Source organism: Littorina saxatilis, linkage group LG6 (genome assembly GCF_037325665.1).
Source record: "Littorina saxatilis isolate snail1 linkage group LG6, US_GU_Lsax_2.0, whole genome shotgun sequence".
NCBI lineage: Eukaryota > Metazoa > Mollusca > Gastropoda > Littorinimorpha > Littorinidae > Littorina > Littorina saxatilis.
Genome location: NC_090250.1, coordinates 453,192 through 478,295, shown reverse-complemented (window position 1 = coordinate 478,295; position 25,104 = coordinate 453,192). Strand labels below are relative to the sequence as shown.

The window sequence follows — 25,104 nt, the reverse complement described above, 5'->3', positions numbered from 1 at the left end:
TGGCAAAATTGTATAGGCATAGATAAAAATGTCCACCAAAATACCCGTGTGACTTGGAATAATAGGCCGTGAAAAGTAGGATATGCGCCGAAATGGCTGCGATCTGCTGGCCGATGTGAATGCGTGATGTATTGTGTAAAAAATTCCATCTCACACGGCATAAATAAATCCCTGCGCCTTGAATATGTGCGCGATATAAATTGCATAATTTTTTTTTTAAATCCCTGCGCTTAGAACTGTACCCACGAAATACGCGCGATATAAGCCTCATATTGATTGATTAATTGATGTATGTCTGTGTGTATGTCTGTCTGTCTGTCTGTCTGTCTCTCTCTCTCTCTCTCTCTCTCTCTCTCTCTCTCTCTCTCTCTCTGCCTCTCTCTCTCTCTGCCTCTCGCTCTCCCCCCCCTAACTCCCCCCTTGTCTAACTCGGAAGATGAAAGAATCGGACGTATTTCAGTGCATTCGATTGACTGAAAGATGAATCACGCCTCAGCGTTCTTGTTCTTTTTTCTTTGATGTTTCTCTTGGGGCCCATTTAGGAAAGCAGAAGAAAAGGCCAGGAAGCAAACTCGAGGAAGAGATCAGAACTGGGTTTGTTGATTTTGTCTACTGGGTCAGACGGTAGATCACGTCTGAGGGTGTAAAAGGAAGTCGGACGCCCCCAGGCAAACGGTGCGTGACACAAGTCCGCGACCAAAGCGTCGTTGGCGACTTGGAGCAGACAACCACAGATCGAAAGCGAGAGACAGAAGATAAAGAAGAAAGAACAAGTCGTTTAAAGCACTAATAAAGCAGTCAGTCGGCCTCAAAATGCGGTCGCCCCAGTGTCTCTTCAACTTTTTGTAAATGGCGGATTAAGATGTTATGTAATACAATTATCACAAAAGTGACATCAGTGAGGAGATAATACCAGGAAGTAATGCATTATTATGTTAAGTTTAATGAACATCTGTCTGGTAGTTTTCTGAGAATTGCTTCACACACACACACACACACACACACACACACACACACACACACACACACACACACATAGATACATATGCATACAAACACAACACACACAACACACACACACACACACACACACACACATACATACATACACACACACAAACAAACACACACACACGATCAATTTGACAACACAAGGAAATACATTGAAATTCATTGCTTTTACTCATCTGTGAACATCTGTGAGCTCTCTCTCTCTCTCCTCTCTCTCTCTCTCTCTCTCCCCAGATCTCTCACTCTCTCTCTCTCTCTCTCTCTCTCTCTCTCTCTCTCTCACGCGCGCTCTCTCTTCGCTCCAGTTTTCCAGAGGAGAGCGATGGATATCATGGTGTTTGGACCCACATTGCGATTTCCGAGGGCAACATTGACATACAACTTGTCGCCAGCCAACCAGTCGAACACGGCCGCTTGCCCGCTGCTAGCCCCGCGCGCGGAAATAGAATCGAACACGGCGTGAACGTTGCGGTGCAAGGAGAGATTCAGCGTGCCACCGCTCTTCGGATGGCCTCGGAGGGAGATGATGTACGTTCCGTTGATGCTGATGCTGAACACCCCGGTTTTCGAGTCATACAAGTCGCCCATGTTGAGGTTGGCGTCCCTGGAGAAGAGGACCTTCTCGTCAGCGTTATACATGCGGGCGTGCTTGTTCACGCTGGAGGTAAAAGCCATGTGGAAAACCGATCTGCCCAGGTACTCGGGCGTGTTGCCTTCCAGGTAGACGTAGGACAGCATCGTGGCACCTTCCATGCTGCTTGTTCCTAGGAGTTCCATGTCGAGCTGACAAAGGAACAAAGTGTACTGACAGAGAAACAGAGTGTACCGACAAAGAAACGGTAGCTCAGTTTGTAGAGCACCGGACTTGTGAAACTAGGGACACACACACACACTCACACACACACACACACGTACACACACACACACACACACACACACACACACTCACACACTCTCACATATATACACACACACTCACACACTCTCACACATACACACACACACAAACACACACACACACACACAAACACACACACACACACCTTTGTTTGCGATGTTAGGTAAAGAGCCGCCGAAGCAGAGGTAGGCATGCCATGTCGACTGTACGCCTGGAACTGCCTGCCCCCAATGTCGAACGATGTCCAGCCACCGCCGGGAGGGTCTGGCCTGGCCATCACCCAGTACAGTCCGTTTTTGGGAACATCAAAAAAATACCTGGACGTTGTCGTGTACGCTGTCACATCGGACCATAATCTCGTCTTTGTATACTGCTCGTTGAAACTGGCGTAGTGGTGCCCATAGCTGTTTGTGATTGCACCCCCATCACAGTGAAACGTACGGTAGAAATTCTGTAACGGAAAGTGGGCATGGTTAACGAGCAGACACATGGTTTAATCTTCTTTTTCTTTCTTTATTTGGTGTTAAACGTCGTTTTCAACCACGAAGGATATATCGCGACGGGGAAAGGGGGAGATGGGATAGAGCCACTTGTCAATTGTTTCTTGTTCACAAAAGCACTAATCAAAAATTTGCTCCAGGGGCTTGCAACGTAGTACAATATATTACCTTACTGGGAGAATGCAAGTTTCCAGTACAAAGGACTTAACATTTCTTACATACTGCTTGACTAAAATCTTTACAAAAATTGACTATGTATATTATATACAAGAAACACTTAACAAGGGTAAAAGGAGAAACAGAATCCGTTTTTCGCCTCTTACGACATGCTGGGGAGCATCGGGTAAATTCTTCCCCCTAACCCGCGGGGGGTGCATGGTTTAAGCCCGTCCTTAATTGAGCACGAAGTCGACTTGGCGAAGCTTCGCGAAATCTTTGTACCGAAATCCCACAGGTACGGCTAAGTACTTTGTACCCTACTTCGCTTCGCAAGTTTTGACATACGAGGCTACGCCGTAGCTCTTCGACGAAATTGTTCTTTTTGTCAAAAAGTGCTTTTTGATTCAAGATGGACTTAGAAATCACACTAGAAAGAGCACAGTGCTTCCCTTGGACTTCGCGAAGCTATGCTGAAAGTAGTTCAATTAAGGCGATGTGTGGCACTAATACATGGAATAACCTAGTTTTTTTCTTGGTAGTTATTGAAGTGACTTATAACAATGACTGAAAAATGTGAAAATATTAATGGGCACAGATCGCCGTTGCTATGGAAACAGCCGGCGCGCCATATTGGATTTCTAGGAAACGGTTTTGCAGCGACATCATACATCACAAATGCATGATATTTGGCACAAAGATACACATGACTTTTATCTACAATCATACAGAGCGATATTTTTACTAAAGACTACAGTTGAATTTATATTAATTTTTGTAATAAGATTAATGAATTTCTAACCGCATATTCATTAATCCTTATTTCAAAAATTAGGATAAATTCAAATGTAGTCTTTTCCAAAAATATCGTTCTATATGATTGTAGATAAAAGTCATGTGTATCTTTGTGTCAAATATTAAGCATTTCTGATGTATGATGGTGCTGTAAAACCGTTTCCTACAAATCCAATATGGCACTGTTTAAGCCAGTGTCCATAGCAACGGCAGTCTATGTCCTGTAGTATTCACATATTTTTCTTTTCTTTTCATAAGTCACTTCAATAACTACCCAGAAAACTAAGTTATTCCATGTATTCTCCAAGTTTAATGTTGGTGATTGTTAGTGCCTCACATCGCCTTAAGGGATGAATTCTCGTTCCTGAAGCTTCGCAAAGTCGACTTCGTCCAATTAAGGACAGGCTTTACGAGCAGACACAGTCCCTACCACGTGAACAATGTGGCTAACTGTCTCATATGTGGCCAAGCTTTTACATGACATAAGGCCATCGCCCTGCTTGCCACACACCAAAAACCGTTTAAACAATGTGGCTAACTGTCTCAGATGTGGCCAAGCTTTTACATGACATAAGGCCATCGCCCTGCTTGTCACGTACCAAAAACCGTGTAAACAATGTGGCTAACTGTCTCAGATGTGGCCAAGCTTTTACATGACATAAGGCCATCGCCCTGCTTGTCACGTACCAAAAACCGTGTAAACAATGTGGCTAACTGTCTCAGATGTGGCCAAGCTTTTACATGACATAAGGCCATCGCCCTGCTTGTCACGTACCAAAAACCGTGTAAACAATGTGGCTAACTGTCCCAGATGTGGCCAAGCTTTTACATGACATAAGGCCATCGCCCTGCTTGTCACGTACCAAAAACCGTGTAAACAATGTGGCTAACTGTCTCAGATGTGGCCAAGCTTTTACATGACATAAGGCCATCGCCCTGTTTGTCACGTACCAAAAACCGTGTAAACAATGTGGCTAACTGTCTCAGATGTGGCCAAGCTTTTACATGACATAAGGCCATCGCCCTGTTTGTCACATACCAAAAACCGTGTAAACAATGTGGCTAACTGTCTCAGATGTGGCCAAGCTTTTACATGACATAAGGCCATCGCCCTGCTTGTCACACACCAAAAACCGTTTAAACAATGTGGCTAACTGTCTCAGATGTGGCCAAGCTTTTACATGACATAAGGCCATCGCCCTGCTTTGTCGCCCACCAAAAACCGTGTAAACAATGTGGCTAACTGTCTCAGATGTGGCCAAGCTTTTACATGACATAAGGCCATCGCCCTGCTAGCCACACACCAAAAACCGAGTAAACAATGTGGCTAACTGTCTCAGATGTGGCCAAGCTTTTACATGACATAAGGCCATCGCCCTGCTTGTCACGTACCAAAAACCGTGTAAACAATGTGGCTAACTGTCTCAGATGTGGCCAAGCTTTTACATGACATAAGGCCATCGCCCTGCTTGTCACGTACCAAAAACCGTGTAAACAATGTGGCTAACTGTCTCAGATGTGGCCAAGCTTTTACATGACATAAGGCCATCGCCCTGCTTGTCACGTACCAAAAACCGTGTAAACAATGTGGCTAACTGTCTCAGATGTGGCCAAGCTTTTACATGACATAAGGCCATCGCCCTGCTTGTCACGTACCAAAAACCGTGTAAACAATGTGGCTAACTGTCTCAGATGTGGCCAAGCTCATACATGACATAAGGCCATCGCCCTGCTTTGTCGCCCACCAAAAACCGTGTAAACAATGTGGCTAACTGTCTCAGATGTGGCCAAGCATTTACATGACATAAGGCCATCGCCCTGCTTTGTCGCCCACCAAAAACTAAATTCTCGCCTTTGTCTATCGAGCGTTGGATTAATTAACTTGTTATGTATTGTCCCGCTGAAAATGTATTATATAACAGAATTATGGGAACAGCAACAACAACACACGCACACACACACACACACACACACACACACACACACACACACACACACACACACACGCACATACACGCAGACATTAGTTAAATTGTAATGTAAAAGAAAACAAAATTAAAACTTCATTAAAAAAAAAAAAAAAAAAAAGACCAATGAAGGATATGCTCACCGCCCAAAAAGAAAGAAAAAAAAAAAAAAAAAAAAAAAAAAAAAAAAAGACGAAAGAGGCAAAAAAGATGGGTTGAAGCAGCCTTGCATGCAACTGAGGTCGAAAAAAAAAAGAAGAAAAAAAAAAAAAAAAAAAAAAAAAAAAAAAAACAGCCAAGGTGCTTTCTAAGCACAGTTGGATTACTTTTAAAAGATTGATTTCGTGACGGACACTAGTCTCTTCTTGTTATTATTCGGTCATGGGCTGAAACACGTCAGCGCCTTTCGGCGATTCGTCAATGCATTTCGGAACCAGACAACAACAATAAGAATAAGAATAACAGCACTTTATTGTCCATTAAAATATTACACAAAAATGTAAAATTTTCTTCGGCACACGCCTGTAAACGATTCTAACAACAATTGTATAGGACAACACACATACAACTTAAAACATAGGTTCACGTATGTAGTAACAAGCACACTTGTCATATTTCCAACAACACTGACCTAAAGTGATGTCCGTGTCATCTTTAAATGTAATAATTTTACAGATAAAATCTAAATAAGTTCTTTAAGACTATCACAATCAAATATAATATTGCACTATGTAAATTTACCCTCTCATATCACAGGAGTCGGTCACGCTTGAAATTAACGCTACTTGATATTGCTTTCCAAACTTATACGAAGTGAACGGGAACATAGGGTTAGTTATTAACTGAACTTGCCTCGAACAGTGAGATAAAGAGAACAGTACACAAATACGCACGGAGAGACTCGGAAACTCGAGTCGAGTCAATACTGATCCCGACGCTCGGGAACTTAAATGTAATATTTGAAGTTTCAACCTCCCTCGCCAATCGTGCGTCAGAATAGCTCAGTTGGTAAAGTACCCGATCGCCTTTCTTTACAATGGTGGTCACGGGTTCGATCCTCTTCGACGGCCATTTTGTTTTACTTTAACAAACAAATCTCAACTCGTAATTCTTGTATTTTATTCATTCTATTCAAACGTTTTGTATGATCTAATGAATCGAACAAATCTGAAAGTTGCGTAATTATTGAGTGCTTCCAGCGGACAATTTCCACAGAATAACCAGTGCTATGAAATCCAAATCTTACCTTGTCGTAGCCAACAAAACCAATGTTAATCCTAAGGCCACTGTTGCCTGCAGGGACTCCCGAGGCATCGGCCCCGACTTTGTCTCCAGCGTTTAGAGGGATGGCAACGCTCAGTCCTCCTATCACGCGGTCCGTGCCGTAGGCTCTGAACTTAGTTTGCTGGCCGTTGATTAGAAGAACCACCTCGGCTTGCTCTGGCCCGTCGGGGTCGCTCACCATCGTGACGATGTAGACGCCTGATTCACGAACCGTGAACGGGGATATTAATACGCTGCTAGTCATTGCCAAGCGAAGCTCGCCAAGGCTGAGAAGGAGCAGGAGCAGAGTCGGTAACGGGAAGGTTGACGTTGTCTTCATCGCTGCTGTCAGACTGAGGATGGCTGTCAGGTGTGCTGGACACGCGTTGTACGCTCTTCTTGTAGAGACGCTGGTGTGGGTTCATGACTCGATTAAAGGACTTGTAGAAAAGCTGGTGTGGGTTTACGACACGATTAAAGGACTTGTAGAAAAGCTGGTGTGGGTTTACGACACGATTAAAGGACTTGTAGAAAAGCTGGTGTGGGTTTACAACAGATTAAAGGACTTGTAGAAAAGCTGGTGTGGGTTTACAACAGATTAAAGGACTTGTAGAAAAGCTGGTGTGGGTTTACGACACGATTATAGGACTTGTAGCGAAGCTGGTGTGGGTTTACGACAGATTAAGGACTTGTAGAAAAGCTGGTGTGGGTTTACAACAGATTAAAGGACTTGTAGAAAAGCGAGTGTTGGTTTAAGACACGATTATAGGACTTGTAGCGAAGCTGGTGTGGGTTTACGACAGATTAAAGGACTTGTAGAAAAGCTGGTGTGGGTTTACGACACGATTAAAGGACTTGTAGAAAAGCGAGGGTTGGTTTAAGACACGATTATAGGACTTGTAGAAAAGCTGGTGTGGGTTTACGACACGATTATAGGACTTGTAGAAAAGCTGGTGTGGGTTTACAACAGATTAAAGGACTTGTACGATTATAGGACTTGTAGAAAAGCTGGTGTGGGTTTACAACAGATTAAAGGACTTGTAGAAAAGCTGGTGTGGGTTTACGACACGATTATAGGACGACGGCATATTATTGTTTGAGAAGAGTTAACAGCTCTTAATACAAACCGTTTGCCAGCCCTAAACAACGTTCCATTGGACAGACTTGTGTCCCCGAGAACTGTTTAAACGTTCACGAGACAAACCGTTGAGGAGGTAATTGTGTATAAAAGTAAGCCTGGTTTTCTTCGTTCTCCTGCAGGATGAGTGTAAAGTTAATCTGTGTAATACCACTTTTATGTCATGATATGAATTGAGATATGTCTCTCTCTCTCTGTTTCTCTCTCTCTCTTTCTCTCTCTCTCTCTCTAAAATCTCCATCCTTCTGTAATAAAGTTTAATCAATCAATCTCTCTCTCTCTCTCTCTCTCTCTCTCTCTCTCTCTCTCTCTCTCTCTCTCTCTCTCTCTCTTTCTCCGGGTGATTGTCCATAACTACAAACACACGGCATGTATTACTGACCCCCCCCCTCCCCGTTGGAATGAACCTTGTGTGTTTAATCAATAAAATGTCTTACGTCTTACGTCTCTCTCTCTCTCTCTCTCTCTCTCTCTCTCTCTCTCTCTCTCTCTCTCTCTCTCTCTCTCTCTCTCTCTCTCTCTCTCTCTCTCTCTCTCTCTTTTTCTCTCTCTTTCTCTTCCCCTCTCTCTCCCTCACCCTCTCTTTCTCTTTAAGTCTTGTTTAAACCAATGCCGCTGGTTTAAAGGCATAGTTCTTCCTGTGGAAACCGTTTTGCACAGTAACTCAGATCTGCCCGGGCTTTTTTGTTAATGAACTTAGTACAAGTCTAGTGACTTTTTAAGTAATTAATTCGTGAGAAAATTCCATCTGAGCACAGAAAACAGCCAGGCTTTTCAGAGATGGCCAAATCTCAAAATTGTAACTCGCCAACCGGGCGAGTTACTTCAAGAAAGTCACTAGCCCGCCAGAATTGTCGCTGGCCCGATACATACCACAGTTGCATTCTGAAAATCATCGCTCCACGGCTATCGCCAGTTTCTCTCTGACAGCATGCTAAATTATTACGCGAATCTTTGAAAACAAGAATACAGAGTTATGTTTTTCGCGAGCACTGATCTAAATTTGAGATCAGTGTTCGCGAGACGAAAATGATTGCAGATTGGCCGACTTCGACAGTAATCTCCGTTCTGTTCTTCACAGTTATGATAAAGACATCGTTCTAAGGTCAAAACAAGTCGAAATTTTGAGACTGCTGTCGGAAGGAGACCGTGATATATGGTTGCATCACTCTCAACTGGTTACAGAAAAAATCGTCTGCACCGGCGCGCATCGAAGCCAAAGTTGATTATCACGTGACACTTTAGAGTTGTTTGCACAGTATATACATCCGCGAAAGATAGCTCGCTTGAAACTGTCTTACATATCAATTCCTTTGTAATTTGAAAATGACACAGATGTAAATGCTTGTATAACTGTGTTTTAATTTTAAATGTGTCAAGCGCAAAGAGCATAATTGTAAAGTTATGATGTTGCGCTATATAAATGCTCATTTATTATTATTAGTATTATGAAAAACCATTATCGACGATCGCGAATCTGCTTACATCCATAACACATTACGAAAAGATCTAAATATGTAAAAAAATCGATTTCCTCTCCAGAGAAGCAAAACCAAGGCATCCTGTCAGGGATAGAATGAGACCCGAAGGGAAGTAACTCATTTTTGAGTTCAGGATGACCACAGTTGCTGCATCTGCAGTGTTAATATGGCTTTGAAACTCCATATTACAACCAAAAGTGTTGCATTGGACGATAATTTTCACTGGCCAGCCGGGCGAGTTCCCAGGCGGTTTCTACTAGCCCGGCGGATGTTTAATTCGCCCCTTGCGATCGGGCGGACGATTTGACGATCCCTGCTTTTGATGTTTGATACGTATCCAAATGGAGGGTTGACCTACTTCCACGTCATATCCAAGATGGCGGGCCGAACCGAAAGACTGTGCCTTTCATTTTGTACGATGGATTGAAGTAGATGTGTATTTGTCAAATGCGTTTATAAGTGCTTGTAGTTTCATAATAGAGCCTGCCTTGGCCGGGTCGTTCGCGTTTGTATGGGTGTTTTTTTCTTTCTCTCCACTAAAGCCTGTGTTCAATCTTGATTCAATTCTAAATCCTATAATTATGATCAGCGCGGCTTTGTAACTGTCTAGCTTCTTTATGTGGGTGAAGAGTTGAATTTTAATGTCAAGTGCTGTTTTTAAAAAGCCACGAGAGTGCTATCTAGCAGTTAATAGCGCTATAGATTAGGGTTTAAAATTTTTTAATTGTTATTATTATTTTTATTATTATTATTTAATTTATTGAGACATCACACTGCGCTAAGAGATTTGTAGAGCAAATCGAGAAAATGAATTATTGAACGAAGCGCGTATACACACACACACACACACACACACACACACACACACACACACACACACACACACACACACACACACACACACACACACACACACACACACACACACACACACACACACACACAGCGCTTTGGTCCCCAGTATTCAGCAAAATAGTGACAGAAATAAAATGGGAAGAAGAAAAAAATAGTAACAGAAAAAAAATCACAAAATCACCCCATTCCCCATCCACCTCCCAACCCAAAAAAGTATATATAAAAAAAAATGAAAGACATGAAAAAGAAGGCCTCAGGCTCCCTACCATTGGAAGCGAGAAGGAGGGTGTTTGGTTCGGGGGCCAGTGACAGTCCCCTTAACACGTGAAACCCATCCCCGGGACAAGCATCTCGACCCCATTTGTTGCTGGCGACACGGCCCTCGGTCTGGCTTTTATGATCTCGAGAATATATACACGGTAATAGTATAGACCCACACTTCTTGGCACTCATTAGATATTGACGAATTCGAACTCGAAGGGTGTTATGAGGATATAAATGATATCATACACCATCGTATTTAAGGCTCACACGTAATGGCACTCATTGGCTATTGACGAATTCGAACTTGAATGGTGCCCGGGCGAGGATATAAATAATATCATGATATTTAACGTTCACAGTTCTTGACGCTTGTTGGATATTGACGAATTTGAACTTGAAGGGTATTATTATGAGGATATAAATAATATCATACACCATCGTATTTTAGGCTCACACGTAATGGCACTCAATGGATATTGACGATTTCGAACTTGCATGGTACCGGTGTTGCGAGGATATAAATAATATCATACACCATCGTCACACTCATTTGATATGGACGAAATGGAACTTGCATGGTACTGGTGTCGCGAGAATATAAATAATATCAGGATAGTTGGCGTCAACCCTCCTTGGCTCTCGCGGTATATTGGCGAATTCGAATTTCAAGTTGGAGGTATATATGCTTATGTCATGATATTTTACGCTCACATTACCTGGCACTCGGGATATTAACAAATCCGAACTTGCAGCGTGAAATAAAGATGTGTGTGTGTGTGTGTGTGTGTGTGTGTGTGTGTGTGTGTGTGTGTGTGTGTGTGTGGATGTGTGTGTGTGTGTGTGTGTGTGTGTGTGTGTGTATGTGTGTGTGTGTGTGTGTGTGTGTGTGTGTGTGTATGTGTGTGTGTGTATGTGTGTGTGTGTGTGTGTGTGTGTGTGTGTGTGTGTGTGGATGTGTGTGTGTGTGTGTGTGTGTGTGTGTATGTATGTGTGTGTGTGTGTGTGTGTGTATGTGTGTGTGTATGTGTGTGTGTGTGTGTGTGTGTGTGTGTGTGTGTGTATGTGTGTGTGTGTGTGTGTGTGTGTGTGTGTGTGTGTGTGTGTGTGTGTGTGTGTGTGTGTGTGTGTGTGTCTGTGTGTCTGTGTGTGATAGTGTGTGTGTGAGTCTGTCTGTGTGTGTGTGTGTGTGTGTCTGTGTGTGTGTCTGTGTGTGTGTGTCAATTTGTTTGCTGTTAATGTCATGCTGGTTTTGATTTTGTTGCTTTTATTTGTGATTTTTTGTTTTCTTTCTTCTTCTTTTCCCCTTCTACAAAATGTAATCCTCTTAGCGTGATCCGACAAACGTTATTTTCGTCCGCCAAATCTAATATTATATCGTTTTTAAGAGCTCGTTCATAAGCGTAGCTTGTTGTGCTCCATTCGTTTAATTGATTGTATTCGGCATTTGTAATTATCTGACCTAATTGTTTAAACCAAATGAGGATAATATATGCATATAGGTTTTGAATGTTTTTTTATTTTTTATTATTCCCCAAAAATCAGAGCAACTTGTATATAGTGATTAAGAAGAAAACTAACGTTGTTGAAGACGCTTAGTGCTATTTCCTGTTAAGATGACTTATTTTAAGAGAGAGGGAGAGAGAGAGAGAGAGAGGGAGAGAGAGAAAGAGAGAGAGAGAGAAAAGAGAGAGAGAGATATGAACTGATTTTAGCTTTATTTTACAAGGATAAAAAAATTATGGTTAGGCCACAGATAGAATCTCTTGGCATTTATTGGTAAGTGTGAATGAGAGAGAGAGAGAGAGAGAGAGAGAGAGAGAGAGAGAGAGAGAGGGAGAGAGAGAGAGAGAGAGAGGGAGAGAGAGAGATAGAAGGGGGGGGGAGAGAGGGAGAGACAGAGAGACAGAGAGAGACAGACAGACAGAGACACAGAGAGAGACACAGAGAGAGAATCATCGCCGGAAGTGTTGAAGTGCATGGTGGGGTATACACACAGATGACTCAACGCACTTCCGCTGTCGGAAGTGAGCAATGGCCGACGTTTCCTTGCCCTCGAGCTTATTTCATAAACCGTTGCCTTGGTATCAGTTCGCTCCTCCTGGATTCTCCTAGGCTCCATTTATTGGATTGCTGGACTGGGTAGGGAGCACACCAGCACAGAACGTGAAGAGGGGAAATTGCGCTTCTGATAATTTGCTTTGGGCACAAACTGACAAGCAGAAGAAAGGGACAGTATTTATTTTCATAGTTCTGATAAGAAGATATATTAATTGCATTTGGGATTGCTGCATAAAGTGTTTGAAATGGGTCATATATTATTGCTGAGATACAAGGAAGTGTTTTGTGTGTGTGTGTGTGTGTGTGTGTGTGTGTGTGTGTGTGTGTGTGTGTGTGTGTGTGTGTGTGTGTGTGGTTCTAACACACATCCATTCCATGTGGTAATGCCACAAAAAGAATGTTGGATTGGGTCAGACTATTATAGTTGCAGAGATACAAGAACTTTAAATACCGCGTGTTTTGTCTTCGAAGACATCTGCATAAAGCCTCTTATTTACTGGGCCAAGTCCACTTCGCGGGGTCCACTTTACGAAGTTGGCTGCACGAAGCTTTAACACTAAATTGTCGGTATAAAGACTTCGCGCCGTCCTTGCAAATTCGACTTCTGGCTCAATTAAAAACTGCATTAACTTCAATGAATAAGACAAATTAAATGAAAGAATGAAACAAGTTTAAACAGAACTGTAAAAAAAAAAATGAAATGAGTAAATAAAGAAAGACAAAAATGAATCGGGAAAATATGAGAATGAGTAAAAAACACAAAGATTTAGTTTATTTTCAGAGCCGTTAGCGGTTCGTGACACTTTGACCGATTCAAGTTCATGAAAACATGTATTCATGTAAACACCAGGTACAATTACTTCTTCCAACAGTAACGACATGGTCTTGTCATTTCCTCGGAATTAAGATGTCTTCCTGTGGACTAATCTTAGATACCGATATTAGTCTGCGGAATTATTTCAGCGAACATAAATAAACAAATGAATAATAAAAAAATAAAAAATAAAAAATAAACAAAAATAAACAAAAATAAAATGAACAATAAATAAATAAATGAATGAATGGATGAATGAATGGATGAATGAATAAATGAATGAATGAATGAATGAATGAATAAATAGATAAATGAATGAATAAAATTTATATTTAATAAAGAAAGAAAGAAAGAAATGAATAAAGAAATTAATCAAGAAAATCTTTTTTTTTAAATCACTCTGAGTGGGAAGCCATTTGCTTATACAAAAATGTTAAAGTCCAGATGGAATGTTGAATGTGAAAGCGTGCTCGCAGTATGATATGTGCACGATTGTTTACACGAAGGACTGTGTCTTTATCAGTACGGTGGTGTCAACAACTCGGCCTTACTTTCTTCTCTCTCTCTCTCCTCGCAGCACGCTCTCATCAGGATCACAGCCCATGGAATCATCGCCACCGTCGTCAACGACGACGACGACGGCGGCCTCAACGACGACACACTCCCCCCACCTCCCCCTATCCAGCCCCGCCACCCCCTCCCCCACCATCACGCACGACACCCTGCAACTCATCGCTCTTTTCATCGTCGGTATCGTCTCCTCCTTGGCAAATCTTCTCGTCGTTCTCACCATTTTGATGACGCGCAAACTGCGCTCCACGCCTTCGTCTGTGTTGGTGACGTCACTGGCTGTTGCTGACGTGGCCGTGACGTCACTAACCGTGCCGCTCGCCGCCTGCGGTTTAATCCATCAGAAGTGGATTTTCTCACAGGTGAGTGGTTTTTTTCCCCCGTGTGTGTGTGTGTGTGTGTGTGTGTGTGTGTGTGTGTGTGTGTGTGTGTGTGTGTGTGTCAGTGTGTGTGTGTGTGTGTGTGTGTGTGTGTGTGTGTGTGTGTCAGTATTTGTGTCAGGGACGTAGCACCCGGTAGGGCATGTAGGGCGACCGCCCGACCACTTTTTCCGTAAAAAAAAAAAAAAAAAGAGAGAGAGAGAGAGAGAGAGAAGAGAGAGAGAGAGAGAGAGAGAGAGAGAGAGAGAGAGAGAGAGAGAGAGAGAGAGAGAGAGAGAGAGAGAGAGAGATCTACCAACAGAACACCCCACGTAGTATTCACGCGATGGCATAAGGTCGGTTTTTTTGGGTTTTTTTTGTGTGTGTTAGTCTTGGTCAACTGCTGGAATAGGATGACGTCTTATTTTGACGAGAACGTCACACGTGACGAGTTCCGTCAGGCCATAAAAGTATTGGCGCCAATTTAGTGAAAATTGCTTCTTCGTCCGTCTGCTCCCATGAGAAACAATGGAGGTAAGAAATGTTTTGTATATTCTGTGTGTGAAGCTGGGGTCAGACTGAGGGGTGAGTGATTGTGTGTCAACCGTAAGTACGCCATAACAATTGAGTAACACAGTAACTTGTGGGGTTAACAGTGTCACATGAAACAACATGTAGAGAGAGAATTGAACAATGGACACAAGTGTGCATCCTGGTTGTGATGGATCGAAAACGCGCTAAAAATATTCTGACAAATCCCTCTATTTTTCAGTCATCACTCAGGCTGCCAATGTTGATGGCTGGACGGATCAATAAATTGCTTGTTTAGAAGTAAACCAGTTTGTCAATCCTTGCTTTTTAACACATAGACAATAATGAAGACGAAAGTCATTTGAAGTAAGTGCTCATCACATTCAACGTATCGGAATTTAGATATAAATGTAAGTCGATTGATAATCACTGATACATTCACCAGCCCGTTGTTTGGTGGAGGATGGAAAGATGATTAGATGGAACTGAGCTCAGAAGGCACGAAATCGCATCATGTTTTCTTTCTTTTTTAGACCATTACAAGGGGACGGGAAGGGGGGGGGGGGGCGGTACTGTAATCCCCATATTTCCTTAGCTGTCTCAGCATTTTGTCTTCCATTTTTTTCCGCCCTACCACTTTTATTAGGTGTGCTACGTCCCTGTGTGTGTGTGTGGGTGTGTGTGTGTGTGTGTATGCGTGTGTGTGTGAGTGTGAGTGTGAGTGTGTGTGTGTGTGTGTGTGTGTGTGTGTGTGTGTGTGTGTGTGTGTGTGTGTGTGTGTGTGTGTGTGTCAGTATTTGTGTGTGTGTGTGTGTGTGTGTGTGAGTGTGAGTGTGTGTGTGTGTGTGTGAGTGTGAGTGTGTGTGTGTGTGTGTGTGTGTGTGTGTGTGTGTGTGTGTGTGTGTGTGTGTGTTTTGTCCTTTACCGTTTGTTCCTAAACCAAGATTGATGTACTCCTGAAAAAATACTGTGCATGTTTTTTAATGTATTTTTACATTGAACGTTCCATTGATGAAACTCTTTTTTTGAATGTTTTATTCTGGAACGTTAGCAGTCGATCTGTTTCTGGGACGGTTTTGCGACACTATCATTTATTTTTATTTTTATTTTAATTTTATTTTTTTAAATTTGCCAAGCACATCATTGTGGGGCTTTTAATCAAAAATCAAGCATCCGTCTACAACGTATCATCATTCATCCTTCAACATTTACACAATACTGAAATATCTCAACGCTAATTCATATCCGAACATCACATTTATATCAATAAGCCTACCAGTGCATACTTACTGATACACATTTTTGAAATGAGCAAAATATGATTAATAATTTTGTTTATGGGGGTTTTCACTTCTGGAGAATAACCAAACAATACATCTTTTTCTGTTAATATAATATTTTCTCCCGTATTAACAAATATACATCTACTAACATTTTCCCAAAACATTTTCATTTTGCTACATTTCCAAAAGAAGTGTTCAATATAATCCATTTCATTACAGATACTACATAAACTATTTTATTTTAACTTCATTTTATGCAATAAAATATTTGTGGGATAAATATTATGTAACATTTTCCGCACGAAACTTCTTCGGGAAAGGGTTATTTAGCATGCCCTGAAAACAGGTCGCAGGAGGTACGATCGTCACCCGCGTATTCTCTAACTGTGTTGTCTCGCAGTGCTCGCGCGCAGAGGGCCGTGTGCAAAGCGTTGTACTCAAACAGCCTTGTGGCACTATATATATGAGACAATGGCACAAATATGTTCAAATGACACAATATTTTTGTCTATCCAAACATCACGTACACAATTCACACCGGCTTCAATCCATTTATCGAAACACAACACATTATTTCTAAAAATAATATCTGCATTATTCCACAAACATTGATCAAAAATACTTTCTTTTTTGAACAGGCTGAGGAAATAAATATCTGTTCTCAATCCATATTTTTAAAACTTGTTGCCAAAATTTTGATTTAACTCTGGTCAGACCAATACACTGTTTCGGTTTGGCAGTTGATTTAAAGCAAGACAGCTGGCTTCCAAGAACCTCATAATAATGTCTTGGAATCAATTGCCAATATGCAAAATCTGTTTGTTGTAACCTGGCTGCCCAACATAACAAAAAGGATGTCTGCATATCATGCATATTTATCATGTTTACACCGCCTATTTCTATTTTATTACATACAACTGTTCGTTTCACATTTGCGACACAATCATATCTTGTTCTTCGTGGAAGACATGTCTTCTCAGATGTTTCGTATGCTTCAACATGACTGTCCTTGGACTGTTATTTCACTTCTAATTGCAGGAGTTTCGAGCTTAGTACCTGGCTTTGTCACAGACTTTGTTAACATCAACATGTACTTCCTTCTACGTCTCAGAGAATTGTACCAGACGATCAGGCGATCATAACTATGCTCATTATTCCCAGACCCAGAGGTCTGGGTTATGCGGAGGCATTTGCCTGTGTAAACGGTGACATTCCGGAACCGGAACTAGTTTCGAGGTTGTCCATGGGCAGCGCCATTTTGTTGTGAAATACGTCATCAGTTTGTGTACACAGAAAGTTGTGACATCCGTCACCCTATGGGAGGGGTGAAGGCAACATTGTTGTTCATCTGTAGAAAGTTGTGAAATCCGTCACCCTATGGGAGGGGTGAAGGCAAAATTGGTCATCACTGAGTTTGTGTAACACAGGAAGTTGTGAAATACGTCACCCTATGGGAGGGGTGACGGCAAAATTGTTCAACAAAAACATCAGAGGTCGAATTGTGCAGGGTCAACCGTAACAAACTCAAACCGAGCCAGTCATACTTACCTGTATTTGAGTGACTTATATACCGTCATTTTTATATTTAGTCAAGTTTTGACTAAATATTTTAACATCGAGGGGGAATCGAAACGAGGGTCGTGGTGTATGTGCGTGTGTCTGTCTGTGTGTGTGTGTGTGTGTGTGTGTGTGTGTGTGTGTGTGTGTGTGTGTGTAGAGCGATTCAGACTAAACTACTGGACCGATCTTTATGAAATTTGACATGAGAGTTCCTGGGTATGATATCCTCAGACGTTTTTTTCATTTTTTTGATAAATGTCTTTGATGACGTCATATCCGGCTTTTCGTGAAAGTTGAGGCGGCACTGTCACGCCCTCATTTTTCAACCAAACTGGTTGAAATTTTGGTCGGGTAATGTTCGACGAAGCCCGGACTTCGGTATTGCATTTCAGCGTGGTGGCTTAAAAATTAATTAATGACTTTGGTCATTAAAAATCTGAAAATTGTCAAAAAACATTTTTTTTATAAAACGATCCAAATTTACGTTTATCTTATTCTCCATCATTTGCTGATTCCAAAAACATATAAATATGTTATATTCGGATTAAAAACAAGCTCTGAAAATTAAATATATAAAAATTATTATCAAAATTAAATTGTCCAAATCAATTTAAAAACACTTTCATCTTATTTCTTGTCGGTTCCTGATTCCAAAAACATATAGATATGATATGTTTGGATTAAAAACACGCTCAGAAAGTTAAAACGAAGAGAGGTACAGAAAAGCGTGCTATCCTTCCCAGCGCAACTACTACCCCGCTCTTCTTGTCAATTTCACTGCCTATGCCGTGAGCGGTGGACTACGAGTATACGGTCTTGCTGCGTTGCATTGCGTTCAGTTTCATTCTGTGAGTTCGACAGCTACTTGACTAAATGTTGTATTTTCGCCTTACGCGACTTGTTATTTCTTATTTTCAGCACAGGTGTAGGAAAAATCATGAACCAAAATGTTATTTATTTTCTAATTTAACATTTTTTTTACAAATGTGACCATGTTCTTTTAAACAAACAGTGACATTAAACATTGTTATGTTAAAAAAAAGAAAAAAGAAAAATAGCTTTTGTGCACAAATCAGAAAATACATTGTACATTTTACCTACAGGCCAAACCGTGAGTTTCTGTGGCAAAGCCCGACCGAGGAAATTGCACTGGTTTTATTTATAGGTCAGTGGGAAATTGTCAAGAACAGGCACTTGCATTTGGATGTGTCCAATGATAGTAGGTTTGGTTGTGATCAATCAGAATAATGTAGGCAGGGATGTCGTTAGGCGTCGGACATCGGACCGTATAACGATGAAAATCCCCAAATGTCCGATTCACATTGCCGCATGTCGGTCAGACGTCCTATCGTTTTAGCCTGAGCGTGGTCATTGTCCGATATGTACTCCATTCCTTCGGACAGCGCGATATTCGTTAATTTTCATTTCAAGATACAAATCTTCTAAAAGACCGAACGCTCTCGTGTTCAGCAAGTGCCGCGTGCGGATCTTTTCTTTTGTTGGGAATTCCCGAACCGTTTGGGTATAACCGTCTCGGTGCAGCGCACTGATCTAAACTGAATAGTGGATTATTTTTAGATCAGTGCATGCTTCAGGAGTACGGGAGACAACTCCAACTGACTAAATTTGTCGTCTGCTTTTGTTTTCGATACGAGACGAAGCACTGAATTATGCCGCTGAAAAAAAACCTAAAGCCTGCAAAAGATCAGCATTAGATCAAACCGATCAACTTTTATCCAAATCATGCAGTTTGTAATCAAAGTAAGAGCTCTGAAGTTGTTCATGTTGGTTTCTTTTTTGTGGTTTCTTTGAAAGTGAAACTAAACAAAATTAATACAACATTATACGCACACTGTGTTGAAGTATTTACTATATTATGTGTGTGTTCTACAGCGCCCGCGCGTGGGTGTGTGTGTGTGTGTGTGTGTGTGTGTGTGTGTATGTGTGTATGTGTGTGTGTATGAGTGTGTGTCGGTCTGTGTGTGTGTGCGTGTGTGTCAGTGTGTGTGTGTGTGTGTGTTTGTGTGTGTTTCTATGTCAGTGTGTGTGTGCGTGTGTGTGTGTGTGTGTGTGTGTGTGTGTATGTGTGTGTGCGTGTATGTGTGTGTGTGTCTGTGTGTCTGTGTGTGTGTGTGTGTGTCTGTCTGTGTGTGTATGTGTGTGTGTGTGTGTGTGTGTGTGTGTGTGTGTGTGTGTGTGTGTGTGTGTGTGTGAAGCGAAGTCAACCCAAGTCTAGCTAGGAACAGGGTGTACAATTTACACGCCGTCCAGGCGACAGTGTCTAGGGAGCTGCCAGCAAAATGAAATGTCAGGGACGGAGCAATTTGGGCTAAAGGTCTAAGTATCTTTTGGGAAAAGTCTCAACTCACCCACCCCCCCCTCACATCACACCCCCCCCTTCCCGGCCATCAACAGTCTCGTAAAGGCGTTGCTCAAATTACAGCCACCATCCGTCCTGGCATCACTGACCCCGTGACGTGGTCTTGGCTAACCACAGAATCCCCAAAATACACTTTGGACTAAGGAGGCGCAAGAAATAACTCGTAGAACTAATGAGACATTTTTGTTATCTGACATACGCTAACACGTTTAGTGGTTAGTGTATCTTCCTTCTTCATGATTTTCAAATTTGACGGTTTGTGGACCCCTTAAGTTTCACTGAAGGGGTCCTGGGAGTCACGGGACCCTCTAGGCGGATAGCCTAAGGGGAGCTTGCCTTCTGCACTATAGGTAAGTTTCAGCAGTAATCTTAGTCACTAGAGTCGGACTAAACTTGCTGAAATGTGGTCTGGTCGAACCCGATGACGTCACTCTGGTCCGACTCCCATATATTGCTTCGAGTTTGTTTGGTTCCAAGATGGCGGTTACTTATTTTCTCTGAAAACATTGAACCTGATCTGAATATAACATCGTGTGTTTAATTTATGTTAATTTAATGGTGTTTGTTTGATTTTAAACCTGTTGTATGTTACCGTGTCACCTATATTTTCGTGTTTGTGTCGAGTCGGTTTTGTCGAGTGAAGGCGATGCCATTAACTTACAAGCACACATTGCATAGAAAACTAGTGTAGGTCTTTATACAAGACCCATCTCTTTGGTGTAATTATGACTATGGCAGACTATGGTTCGACCAGACCACGTTTCGGCGAAGCGAGCAGAGTGACATGCGCAGTCGACCAGACGGACTGGACTAGCGTTGGTCGCTGAAACTTGGGCTAAACATAGTGCCTCTGCAGAAGTAGTTTCTCCTCTGTCATCAATGACAAGCGGCACTCATCGTTCAGCAAATGTCTGGAATGTTTCTTCGATTTTATGTAAGTGTCTGCCAACACGGAGATAAAAAGAAAGTTGGTAGAATAGAAAGAAATTGCTAAAAGGATGAAGTTGACAGGAATGGCTGAGATGGTGATGATTGACTCATGGGAGTATTTTGTATGTCATGCGCGCACGTACTTGTGTGTGTGTGTGTGTGTGTGGGGGGGGGGGTGGAGAGTGAGGGTGGAGGGAGGTTGTTAGGGTTTGCCTGTGTGTATGCGTGCGTGCGTGCGTGTGTGTGTATGTGTGTGTGTGTGTGTGTGTGCGTGTGAGTGTGTGAACGTGTGTGAGTGTGTGTGTCGGGGCTGGAGGGAGAGGGAGGTGTTGGGTTTGTGTGTGTGTGTGTGTGTGTGTGAGTGTGTGTTTTCGGCTGTCTGCCAGTGTGCGTGCGTACTTGTGTGTGCAAAGCAGAGCAAATCAAAACAACAATCATTTCCCGCGCCTTTACCCAGGAAAGGGAGAATCTCATCCTGCAACATTGATTTTGATCCATAATTTTACCTCCTAGCTCGAAGAAGTTGACCCCTTTCCCCTTTTCCCATTCCTTTGCTCTTTCTCGGCCGTGCCCCACTTCCAGTTCTCAATCAGGGTAGGCGTCGTTTCTGGAACGGAATTTATATTTGTGGATGCGCACCAGAGCGGCAGACAATCAACGTAAAAATGTCGAGGTGACACATGGAAAGAGAGGCCGGGCAAGTTGCATCTTTTGAAAGAAAGTCGGCAGATAAAAGCGCGTTCTATAGATCCGAATCGTTGAAATTGACATTCATGGAATTTCGCCGTTCATCATCAATGTTTGTGTGTTGGTGAGGGAGTGGGTGGGTGGGAGGGGGGTGGGTTGTGGAAATGTTTGAATTCATGAAGTTTCTCTGCATCATTTTTTGTTTGTGTGGGTGTGTGTGATTCCCCCCCCCCACCCCCCCACCCCCACCCCCGTTTTAGTGGATATTGTAGCATTCATAAGGTATTTATTCGTCATCCATTTATTTTGTTTTTTTGTTTGTTTGTTTGTTTGTTCAGTGGAAACATTTGGCATTTTGAGTGAAATCACATGCCGAAAGGCGAAGGCTCCGCATCATTATGTCGCTTTTCTCAATAAAGCTCGACCTTGATCGGTTGAGTTCTATCATTTTTGTTAGATCATAATAATTAACTGCATGTCTTACATAACGGTGGCCTACGGTGCACTTCTAATAAACTATACGTCTTTAATGCAGAGTGAGTAAAACTATAAATTGACAATAACAGTATATTAGTTATGGAATTAAAACAAAAAGAATGTTGGTTTGCGGCGTTCCTGTCTGTCGGTCTGTGTCTGTGTCTGTCTGTCTGTCTGTCTGTCTGTCTCTCTGTGTCTCTCTCTGTCTCTGTCTCTGTCTCTCTCCCCTTCTCTCTCGGTCCCACACATTTTTATGTAAGTGTATTTCCTCGCGCACGTGCGCGCGCTTGTGTGTGTGTGTCAGTGTATGTGTGTATATATATATATATATGTGTGTGTGTGTGTGTGTGTGTATGACTATGTGTCTGTGTATGTGCGTGTGTGTGTGTGTGTGTCTCACACTCTGATTGTTTCTGCCCCTCTAATTCTCTTATCCTTCTCTCCATCTTTCCCACTCACTGCAGATTCAGTGCAAACTCCTCAGGGAGTCCCAAAAGCTGATGCCACGATACAATTCCCTTGACTTGTAAATTGCGCAGCAAACGCCTTGCCCAAACCCAGGGGAAAGCGAGCGAGTAAATTTCCTTCAATCACTTTGTTCTCAGCTCCAAGGCGTTCCCGCTCTTTTCACATGGACGAAACAAGATCACCGTTTGAATCTGTATTTCTCTGAGAAGAGTGCAGGGACGATGGGGATAGGCAATGGGCGGCGCTGGTGATTTCAACCGATTTTCAAGAGATTCGCGTCTGTGGGTAGACTTTTTGCATGTCTAATAACAGATATAGATGTTTCGCGTTAAGCGCTGTTAACATGGCGATTTCAACCGATTTTCAAGAGATTCGCGTCTGTGGGTAGACTTTTTGCATGTCTAATAGTAATAACAGATATATATGTTTCGCGTTAAGCGCTGTTAACATGGCGATTTCAACCGATTTTCAAGAGATTCAGTCCTGTTGTTTAGACTGTTTGTATGTCTGAAAACAGATAAAGATGGATGGCGTACGTTAAGCGCTGTTAACCTGGCGATTTTCTACCGATTTGCAAGAGATTCACGTCTGTGTGTAGACTTTTTGCATGTCTAAAAACAGATATAGATGTTTGGCGTTAAACGCTGTTAACGTGACGATTTTCAACCGACTTTCAAGAGACTCATTTCTGTGGGTAGGCTGCTGAGAGTATACATGCGTGAAAATAGATAAAGATGGGTGACGTAAATTGTTGTTCACTTACATTGTCGATTTTCAACAGACTTTAGTCAGCGAGAAGTCGCCCAGTGGTGTGCGGTGAATCGGCAAGAAATTGCTATTCGAACAGACCCACGATTGTCAAATGACCTAAGTTGAGTCTAGTCCGACCCAAAACATGAGTGGAGTACTCATTAACTTGCAAGCCGTTTTGAAATGATTTATCATGACGCGCTCTCGGGTTGGAGGCTAGCTGAATGTATGTACGAGCGAGGCTGTGATTGGCTAACACATTGTTACAGTCGGGAACCCTCCTTATAAGACATGGAAAAACTTAAAGAGGAGGGAGTGTTCAAATTGACTCATGTTTTTTTTTTGACTGTGCACTGTGCTGCGAAAAAATGTGATTCTTGGAATTTTATGCAAGCATGTATAATTATGTGCTCTTTGATGAGTATTTTCCTTTTTCATCTGAGACAAATTGTATTAGTTGTATATATCGTGTTGTGTTTTTGATTGAACTTGTAAATTGAACTTGTAAAGCGCTTCGAGCTGTGGAGAAGCGCTATATAAATGTCCATTATTATTATTTGTATTATTGGAAAAAGAACTTTACTACACACACACACACACACAATACACACACACAGACACTCACACACACCACCACCCCCACATACACACACACAGAACGTCTGGTGATATATTCTGAATAATTATTAACAGAATGTAAAAACAGAGCCAGATTCAAATCCGCAAACGCAGTTCAAAGACGAGAATGCATCAGTGCAGAAGAGGATTAGAAAGTGTAGTCTGAAAGCCAAGTTAATGATGAGGGATAGGGACGGGCAATGGGCATGGTAATGAGACAGGGGGAAGGAATCAGAGTCTCGTTAGAACAAGTACTTTGGATTTGTCTACGTTTGTTCATTTGAATGCACTCTCTGGCTATCTGTCTTTGTCTCCGTCTCAGTCACTCTCTTTTTGTCTCTGTATCTGACTCTCTCTCTCTCTCTCTCTGATTCAAGCACACATCCACCCACTCGCACGCACGCACGCACGCACGCACACACACACACACACACACACACATACACCTACACACACTTACACACAAACACACAAATACACATAGACACACACGCGCGCGCGCGCGCGCACACACACACACACACGCACACTTACACACAAATACACACACACACACACACACACACACACACACACAAACATATACACGCAAACGTTATGTGAGCGCGCGCGCGACCTTCAAGTATTTTATACCCGAGGATCGACTCAGATGGGATTATGCACTGTAAGACTGAATGACTCAGGCTTTGTGCCATGAGACTTGTCAGATGCCGAAAAGCTGTCCATCAATCAAGCCAAGAACTTAATTCTTCTCGTAACGTGGAATTCAATCCTGCTAGTGGAGAGGTACGGGGACAAGAAACAAAATCCCGTATACGAGGTTAGCACGGTTGCAAATGCATTTCAAAGTTCCTGTCATTATCGTCGTCATCGTCGTCGTTATAGTCATCGTCATCGTCATCATCATCATCGTCAGCAGCAACAGCAGCAGCAACAGCAGCATCGTCGTCGTCGTCGTCGTCACCATTTAGGTTCTTTGGACAAAACGATTGGTGCTTTTCGCCTTCGACTATGTCCCATCAGAATCTGGCAGAGGGGTCAAATGTTCCATATTATTTATCTCCCAGGCTGAACCCTGATAAGATGTCTAACACCTCGTTAGAACTGTGACACGCTCGTTGCGGGAGCGTGCGAGTGGAGCATAGATAATCTATTGTGTGACTTGGTGTTAAAGACGGTCCTTAATTCAGCCCGAAGTCCACTTCGCGAAGTCTACGCGACGAAGTCTTTTTACCGAAAACTCAGTGATAAAACTCCGTGAGGACAGCATCGCAAAGTATATTTCGCGTTG

General features: G+C 42.4%; 1 protein-coding gene across 1 annotated transcript in view; it reads right to left on the bottom strand.

The window, feature by feature from the left end:
• Window positions 1-1,163: 1,163 nt before the first annotated feature.
• LOC138969654 (uncharacterized) overlaps window positions 1,164-25,104 on the bottom strand; it is a 26,128-nt gene continuing 2,187 nt past the window's right edge. Inside the window, exons 3-6 of the mRNA XM_070342511.1 lie at window positions 24,642-24,787; window positions 6,574-7,000; window positions 2,055-2,360; window positions 1,164-1,794 (exon numbers count right to left, since the gene is read on the bottom strand). Coding sequence (XP_070198612.1) covers window positions 1,291-1,794; window positions 2,055-2,360; window positions 6,574-7,000; window positions 24,642-24,787 — 1,383 coding nt within the window. The 3' untranslated portion in view covers window positions 1,164-1,290. The remainder of the gene's footprint in view (window positions 1,795-2,054; window positions 2,361-6,573; window positions 7,001-24,641; window positions 24,788-25,104) is intronic.